General features: G+C 41.3%; 1 protein-coding gene across 1 annotated transcript; it reads left to right on the top strand.

Moving 5' to 3' along the window:
* The first annotated feature begins 6,672 nt into the window (after window positions 1-6,672).
* On the top strand, window positions 6,673-9,124 carry LOC120113379 (mannose/glucose-specific lectin-like). The gene is made up of 5 exons (XM_039134553.2): window positions 6,673-6,821; window positions 6,911-7,114; window positions 7,486-7,725; window positions 8,263-8,451; window positions 8,717-9,124. Exons 1-5 carry the CDS (start codon window positions 6,819-6,821, stop codon window positions 8,957-8,959), a joined length of 879 nt encoding a protein of 292 aa, XP_038990481.1. The 5' UTR covers window positions 6,673-6,818; the 3' UTR covers window positions 8,960-9,124.
* Window positions 9,125-9,515: the final 391 nt, after the last annotated feature.

Raw genomic sequence — 9,515 nt, 5'->3', positions numbered from 1 at the left:
TAACAGGGCGAGGCCATAGTACGGCTCGGCATGTGGTTCAGGTCGGCGCACGGTCAGGCGAATCATTGTGCTGATGTCGGCGGTGAGGGCGTCGTACGACCCGAACCAGTACGCTACCAGGCGAATCATTGCATTGGTGTCGGAGGTATGGCCGAGATCAGAGACTTATCATGGTTGACCAGACTCTGCTGGGCTAACTTGCCGTGGAGAGCCGAGGATCCGTAGATGTCAGGAGCCATGCGCATTAATTGTGGAGTAAGCCGGAGATCCGCATTAATGGTGGAGTAAGCCGGAGATCCGCATTAATGGTGGAGTAAGCCGGAGATCCGCATTAATGGTGGAGTGAACCGGAGGGTTACAGCGGCCATGCGCAATAAATGCTGAAGCAGTGGCAGGGCATGGTCCTCAGTTGGACCTCGGAGGAGTACGGCCGTAGTAGGTGGCTGACAAGGGTAGACCTTGAGCGTCAGGATTTTCCTAGGTCGGAAGTCTCGAGGTCGGATGTCTTGAGGTCGGGCGTTCCGAGGTCGGACGCCGACTTCAGCTGTTCAGGGTCGACGATTGTGCGGCTTCTTGGGGGCATTTGTGTCACTTGGGGGGAAAAATCTTATTCCCCCAACACATGTAATTCCCGGTATCCTATTCCAAGTCTTACTTAGATGCCCAATTTGGTCTAATTATTCCAAATTACCAATGGGATGGGATATCTACTTTCTTATCTATGCTAAATTGTCATAAATAATGGAGCCGCTATCTCCAAGTACATTTTCCTTATCCATTTGTAATAAATGGAGATGTTATGGACTCACTACGATTATTATCCTTTTGGGTTATGTTAGTTGATTGGAAGGGTGTGGACAATGGAAGTAGGCCCCTCCTATTGGACCAACAGGCCCACCGAGATTGGCTATTCGGCATCTCCAACGTCCGATCTACCACTCTGCCTACCCAACACGTCATCATCCCATCTCTACGTCGACTCGTTCTGCGTAGAATTAAAAAGGAGGCCTCGCAATCGAGTTTCCGCGTAGAATTAGATATCCATATAGATTGTGAAAGGAGAGCTCGCACAATCAATTTTGTACGGCGTACCAAGGTGCGAAGTATAGCCTAGTTGGGCCTAAAAATATCTTAATAACGATTATATACAAGTACACTCAGTGACGAGTCATTGATTGCCTTCGCATAATTTTGATCCCATACCTCGCACCGTGGAATTTGGGAAGATGAGAAAACCTTGTCGCAGCTAATGCAATCATTGGTATAGCCTTCTCTTAATCAAAAGACCACTGGAAACCAATAAACCAATAAGTCAATAAATAAATTTTCTTTATATTGTCGATGTCTTCTTCCTTTCAAGGGCCTTTTCTATGAAAAAATGGAACAAAGTTGGCAAATTTCTCCGAGCTTCAAGTTTTTTGCTCAAATATTTAATCTTCATAAGATTCTCCAAATTATATTTTTTTAAAAAAAATAAAGACGGGTGGAGGGAAATTCCACCTAATAAGATAAGTGTGTCAAGGTGCTAACAATAAGATAGAATTAACATGTTAAGCAATGCATGATCCAAAAAACTATATTAGGAATCCATGCTTTTAAAACAAAATTAGAAACCTCAATCACTAGTCTAAATTCAAAGGGATACATGCGAGCACAATTTTCCACTTTAAGAAGCATATGCAAAATAAATAACTTTTGGCCAGGATATGAATTCTTGTTTTCAAGATGCTATAAAGATACAAGTTTTTAAACCTTATAAATTTCACTGCAAAAAATATCTCGGCCATCATGGAGCATTTCTATCCATCCTTTCAGTCTAACACTATATCACTGACAAACATGCGGCGAGAAAATTTCAGCAACTGATCGAGTTTTTAGTGCGAGATTTCCATATAATTAATCATTCCAATTTTTATATGGCTTTTGTATTGTCCTTGGCCCCCATTTGTTCTCCTAGACTATGTACAAAGCCTATTGACAGTGTTATTGAACTGTATACTTGCACAAGAAAAACTAACTCATTGTGTAGACATTTTCCTTTTGGGTCATTAAGAATACTTGTGTAAGCACCACCAAACCAGAAAAACTATACCAGCAATCCATGCCATTTAAACAAAAGAAACCTCAATCACTAGCCTAAATTCAACAAGATACATATTAGTACAATTTTCCACTTGAAGTAGTCTAAGCAAAATAAATAACTTTTGGTCGTGATATGAATTATTGTGTTCAAGATGGTACAGAGATTTGAGCTTTTCGTATTATAAATTCCACTTGAAAAGATGTCTCAACCACCGTGGAGCATTTTTATTCATCCTCTTGGGCTAACACCAAATCACTCTGCAGACAAAGAAGTAGGAGAAAATTTTCACCAACCGAATGAGTTTTAGAGTGAGATTTCTACATTATTAATCATTTCAACTTTTATATGTCTTCTTCATAATCCTAGGCTCCTATCTATTCTCCTAAACTATGTACAAAGTCAATTGAATAGGCTCTCTCACTATTGCGTCACGAGGTAGAAAGCACCCACAATCTGGAAATGTTTATATTCAATCTCTATTGTCCGTCGAACTCTGATCTTTGCTAGTATACCCGGCTATTTATTTCTCGTGCAATACCATATACTCGAGTAACTTATCTAACTAGTTGGGGCAGTCCTGATTCGGAGGTTTAGCATTACAAAGCTACTCTTTGATCGACCAAGCCGAAAGGCAGACACATTTCCTAAAGCCATGCCCCTACTACCGCCAACATCAGATATTCCTTCAAGCCTTCAAAGATCGAATTCAATCGATTATTTGCATTTGACGTTGAAAGGGTCCTGATGTAGTGGGATCATTCGGATTGCTACAATCTCTAGCAGATGGTTTGAAACTGATTCTAAAAGAACCTATTTCACCAAGTAATGTTAATTTCTTCCTTTTTAGAATGGCTCCCTCTAGAGGTAAAGGAAAGGCCCTTCCCTCTTTGGAAGGTTGTGGGCGAGGAGGGATTCAAAACCCTGACACCATCCTGGACCAAGAGCCACTCTACCAGCTCTAATTTCACCACCAGGTATAGTAGATGACAAAATCGAAAAAACCTGAAAGTTTGATTTTCGGATTCCAAACGAGCAAAATTTGATGAGGCAACATCATCTTCATCTAATCTAGATGCTCCATAACTCATCCTTGAGCCTGAGGCCGCTCTAGAACTCGTCCTTGAGTCTGAGGTGTGTGCAGTAGCACTCCTTATTTCCAAAAAATAGAGGAGTAGAATGAAAAGAGGCATAAGCTTGTAATCTTCAATTTTCCGCCTTTGAAATGCATGGGTCTTGTAGCGGCATGTGGATCGGAAAGGAGGAGCTCATTCGACTCATCAGTGATCCCAGTGCCTACCTCAAAGATGGGATTGGTGGATTGGAAAGCTTAGACAGGAGTCGAACATTCCATACCAATCTGTCTGATCCGCTACTAGTAGGTGGTCCTCTCCAATCCAATTTCTTCATTTATAGGTGGGGTTAATGAATTCGTAGGTTACTGATTTGGGTTGTCAAGAGGAAGAAAGCTGGTACAGGTCCCGACCGAATAGCTGCACCTTAATGAAAGGCTCCGCTTTATCTCCAGTCCGAAGAAAGACAGAAAGAAGTTAAGACAAAAATATGGGTTTCCGTCACAATTAGGTGATGCCATAGCTTATGAGTCAAGGTTGTTCTGGGTAAATTTAAATAGGTATATAAAAAAGTTCATGTTGTGGGTTTGGAGGAATGGAAAAAAATAAGCCGCGATAAGATTGGGGGGGGGGGGGGGGGGGGGGTGCAAGTGTTTTTCGGAATGACGTGGCGTAAAGGGCACGTAGGCGGTGAATCAGGTTAAAAGTGAAATTCGCCAAAAACTGGCAGAATGCTCTTGAAACCAAACCCGACACCGTTACTTCTGCCTGGTTGTCTGAAGTGAAGTAGCCTTCCCGCTTAGCTTTCATTTGACACTAAACCGTCATGGTTGACTACTGGGATATAATCGTTGCCCTTGGTCCTAACAACTTATTTACCCCTTAGATGAATGCGATTTAGAATCTGTCCCATCCGTTTTGTCCTCTACTAGTCTCTTCAAATAGCAAACATCCACTGATATCTATTTGTCCCTTAATTTAGTCAGTACGGTAATAACGAGAGTATATCCCGGAGTTCCATACCCTTATAGTACACCAGGCTTGTGGTTTAGACTCCTTCCCTCACTTCATTCATGATAGTCCGTTAGTAGTCCCTACCTCCCTTAGATGCGTATTAGTGAGGCTCGCTACAATGCCTCTATCTCATATTGTAGGCCGATAGGTCCGCTATAGCGACCCTATGGAATGGAAAAATTTCTTCTATCATCAAAAAAAAGCAATAAAAAAAAATATTTGAGTCCATCTTCGTACTTAAATAAAGCCCTTTTTTTAGCTTGTGCCTGTGCTTCAAAAACGAAACTTGGAACTATGCTTCCGGGCCTTGGTCCCCCATTTTCAAAATCATAGGTTACTTATGGAATGTAAAAACTTTCTCGATGCCGTCCAGGCCAGACATCAAATTGAGGGGGCCCACCTCACCTCTCCCCTTCCCCTGGTCAATGGCGGTGACTTGAAGTGACATTAGATCATAATCTTGCACAAGAAAAACTAACTAATAGGTTAGACGTTTTTTTTGGTACGTTAAGTAAACTTGTGTGCTTGCTTTTACAACTCGGTTCACTCATATCAGCATATGCCCCGAATAAGTTCGCCTATTTATTCTGATTTTTGGTACTTTATATTCCTACCCGGACTCATTTAATTTTAGGTTAGAAAGTTATTGGATCCATATCTGACCCTAACTAAAGAATCTGTGATCCATACCCATCCTAGATAGAGCTGGGTTTGGTCAGGCCTTTTGTTGGGTCGAGCTTTTAGATTAGGTCAACTTTTGGCACCTTTACTATCCATATATGCATCTCCAAGTACTCTTTGGGTCTCTAATGCAACATTCGCCTCACATTTTGTCTTGAAATATGTATTTCAGTATTTGACTTTAGGATAAGCTTATTAGTATTTCACGAATAACTCAAAGAGAAAGGTAGAAGCACGTGGAAGGATTATTACCTTGATTTGGTATGTGTTAGAAGAAAATTTATATAAAAACCTTATCTTTCTGATGGCAGCCCAATGTTCCTTGAATACATGATATCTTCATATATCAAATTTGACAAACTAGGAATTACATGTTTAGAAATTATGTGATTTTATTTTTCACTTTAGCCAAACATGGGCAGGAAGCCATTTGGCCTGCACCCTACTTTGACCCAAACCGGTTCAAAAAATGTGGGCCGTTCCAAGAAAGGAGTGGAGAGAGGAGAGAGAAAGCAATCTAGTTATTTTTTTTGTGGGGGGGGGGGGGGGGGGGGGGGGGATTGCAGATCCCAAATTTCTGTAATTAGTTTAATCTATTCCTCCCCCTTCCACATAGGGGGTTGAACTAATCGCGGGATCCTTGACCCAGCATTTCGTTCAAAATTTCCCCTTACGTTTGAACTGATTAGTTGGACTTGAGGTTGCTTCAAGGGACACTTGTATATTTAATTCGTGGAGCCAAACAACTAGCAAAATGACATTAATGGAACCTAACAACTTGGACATTTGAGTTCCTCTTACTTTTTGCGTGATGTTGGACTGACGGCCAGGGCCAGTTTGCGCCAGTAATCAGAGGTGTCATTGTCGTAGTGCCTTCTCAAGCCTTTTTGTCCTCCCTAATTGTCCCAAAGGAGTTCGGGTGTCGTGAGAGGCTTATTGAATTAGAGGATGGCAGGCGGAAATGTCATTTTCCAGGCCAAGCATATATATAGAGAAGCCATTGCAATTGGAGATTGGGTGGCCTCGTATGTGGCTGACCACTCTATAGTGCCCAATGGGTTGGTGAGATAAAGTTGCCTATAATATTCTGTAACTTATTATATTTTCACTTTTTTGGATGTGTTTACACAAAATGTGTATGAATCATCCGTTGTAACAAAATAATAATAATAATAAGAAAATAAATAGAGGCTCAAACGAAGAGGTGCTTCTCCCCATATTCCATGGGGATAGCTGAAAGTCGGAACTATTTTATTTTGCGAAGAAGAAACTCGTGCAATGGCATGTGGTGTGTTACCAGCTGTTCTTATCCCTTGTACTGGAAGGTTGGATTAAAATTTTAAAATTCTAATTCTTCAATTTTCAAATCCCACGTGCATCATGCACGTATCGCGTTACATGGATCACTATTGGTTTTTGAGCCTCTAGCTGTCACAGCACGTCTTGGCTGAATTCCACGTCCAAATGAATATACACACACACACACACACACACACCCCTCTTCTTCTTTTAATCTTTTAACTATAGGCAAGAACAATCTCACGTGGCACATGTTCTTTGATACTTGCAACCAAAAAATTTAAACACGAAGAAACGGTGGGCAGCCCATGGTGACGGATATTTCCGCGATTTTGTTTGGTTCCGGACCGTTTCTGACGTGGCTGATATGGGTGGAGGTTGTATCCTACGCCAGAAAGAAGGGTACATCTTCCTTTCGCGCCTCCTTCTTCGGGCCGAAGGATGCACCCGGGTTTTTTAGCAAAAAAAAAAAAAAAAACAGAAAAAAACACCCGGGTTCCGGGGGATACATCACGATCCAGATGCACGGAACGAGAAAAAGAAAGTTCAACTTACGCCTGCTCCCACGCTGGCATGCACGTCCATGGCTCTATAAATACCCACCATCCTTCATTCGCTCGTCCATCAAAACCAAGGGGAGGAAACCATTTCGTAGTTAGCACAACTTCTCAATGGTGGGGTTCAAGATCTTAGGGTTCATCATCCGTAGTTCATTTTATATTATCACTTCAACTAAAGCTAGTATATATGCCTACTGTTACAGGCCAGCAGAGAGGATGGTAGCATTGTGTTAGGGCCGTGGGGTGGATCTGGTGGGACTGCATGGTCGTTTGAGAAAGCTCAAGCGATCACCAAAATCAGAATAAGCGTGGGGGATGTCATTGATTCGATTACCTTCCAGTATATGGATGGCGCGATAGCTCGCTGGTCCCCTAGGTACGGGGGTTCTGGGGGCAAGTCTACAGAGGTGCTTACTCTTAAGACTTTCTTCCCTGCACTTAGATTTAATTTAATTTTTTTACCGAAAAATCAGTTCCTTCCAATTATTTTGACGCTCGTCTAACAACTACATATCCCAGTTAGTTAATTTGCAGGCCACTGTAACAGATATGGCAGTCAATACCATCGAGGCAGCATATTAAACCTGCGTTGGCAACGTATATAATTAAAATAATTAATATTTGGCTTCACATAGATGAACTCCTCAAAGTCCAGAAATGATAGTTTTACCGATCGCAACAGCTTTATGTTCATCATGGCATGGGATAGTTTTACTAATATCATTATTACTGCCTCTCTCATCATCATTTTTTATCATCATTATTATTTCTTCTACAGATAGAGCTTGGATCGACCGAGTTCATTATCTCCATGAAGGGCTATTACGGCGCTTACGCAGGAATGACAATCGTATACTCACTCACGTTTGTTACCACTGTTCGTGAGTATGGTCCTTATGGCCGAGAACAAGGAACTCAATTTTCTGTTCCAAAGGGTACAGGTTGGATTAGCGGCTTCCAAGGGCGCTCGGGTAACCTGCTTGATGCAATTGGGGTATACATGAAAACATCTTTGGAGGTAAAAAGATCTTTCAGTTTGCATTGGATGATCAGATGATTAGAAACCTAATTAAAATTAAGAGCCCATCAATACGGCCCATAATAAGTTTACCTCACAAATATGCTCTCTTATAATCATAGTTAACCTAATTAGGTATGCCACTTGGCATCTCTCTTTTCACCACATGCTCTAGTAGGAAGACTTTCTGAAACAAATTTGAAAGATGGCATTCCCGCTAGGTCTTCTTGAAAAAATTATTTATTTATTTTTATGCGGCGGTAAACTAACTACCGGCGTACGAGCAGTGCTCAACGCAGTGCATTTGAAAAAATTCATTTGACCCTAAGATGAAATAATTTCATCTTAGATTCACGCCTAATAATTATCCTATAAATACCTATATATTATCCCTCCTTTCGGTCGTCCATTAAAAGAAATTATTTGTTAGCACAACTTCTCAACGTTGGGGTTCAAGATCTTAGAGTGGAACTAATTTCATCCTCCATGGTTCATTTTATATTACTTCAACTAAAGCTAATATGTCTACTGTTACAGTCTGCCGTCGTGGTTGGGCCATGGGGTGGATCTGGTGGGACCCCGTGGTTATTTGAGAATGCTCTGGCGATCACCAAAATCAAAATTAGCGCGGGGGACGTCATTGATTCAATTAGCTTCCAGTATATGGATGGCGCGACAGCCCGCTGGTCCCCTACGTACGGGGGGACCGGGGGCAAGCCTACAGAGGTACTTACTCAAAGATTTTTTTTCCTTCGAATCTAATCTAATTTTTTAATAGAAAAATTAGTTTCTTGCTATTGATTTGACACTTGTTTAGCACCTATATATGCCAGTTAATTAACTTGTTAGCCTCTGCAATAGATGTGGCAGTCAATGTCGGCAAGACGAGCCACCATCTCAATGATTTAACAAAAATAAATATGATGAAACCAACAATTAATTACCTTAAGGCTATATAATTGTCCTTAAGCTTTTTGTTTTTTGTTTGTAGATTGATCTTGGAACCAACAATCACCTTAAGGCTATATCCGGTCATTATGGCAACTATTATGGCATCGTCGTCATAAGGTCCCTTACATTTGTGAGCACTACGGGCACCTATGGGCCATTCGGACAGGAGGAAGGAACTGCTTTCTCTCTTCCTGTGAAAGCCGGAAATGTTGTTGCCTTCTTCGGACGTGCAGGTCAATGGCTTGATGCGCTTGGGTTCCACTTGAAGCCCACTTCGGCCTAGCTATTCCAAATTAGCTTTGGATGTCTACTTATCTACCGCATTGTAATAAATATTGGAGATGCTATCTCCAAGCTGTGGCTGTAGTTGTATCTCTTTCATCTGTTCTACCAGATATGTATGTCTGCTTTTGATCTATCTGATCGTAATAAATTGAGATGTTTTGAACTCTCTGTTATTATCTTATTAAATTCCATTGGTAAATTTCTTGGGTATGGACGAATTCTTGAGGCATCGTTTGGATTTAGACTTTTAGAATATATTTATTTTCTAGTATCCTTCTCTAATTTTACTTAGAAGCGCAATTTGGTCTAGTCATTCCAAGTTACCAATGGGATGGGATATATGCCAAAATGTAATAAATAATGGAGTTGCTATCGCCAAATCGTGCATTTTCTTCCCGATCTGGGCTGCTGATGATGGTGCCCGTTTTCTCTATCCATTTGTAATAAAAGGAGATGTCATAGAATTGGATTAGGTTGGATGCTTGGAAGGGTGTGGTCAAAAGAAGTAGGCCCCTCCTGTTGGACGAATAGGCCCACCGAGATTGGCTATTCCG

Source organism: Phoenix dactylifera, chromosome 1, assembly GCF_051530095.1.
Source record: "Phoenix dactylifera cultivar Ajwa chromosome 1, Ajwa_hap1_PhDact_Kaust_v1.1, whole genome shotgun sequence".
Taxonomy (NCBI): domain Eukaryota; kingdom Viridiplantae; phylum Streptophyta; class Magnoliopsida; order Arecales; family Arecaceae; genus Phoenix; species Phoenix dactylifera.
The sequence above is the reverse complement of the archived record's forward strand: the minus strand, read 5'-3'. Positions and strand labels throughout refer to the sequence as shown.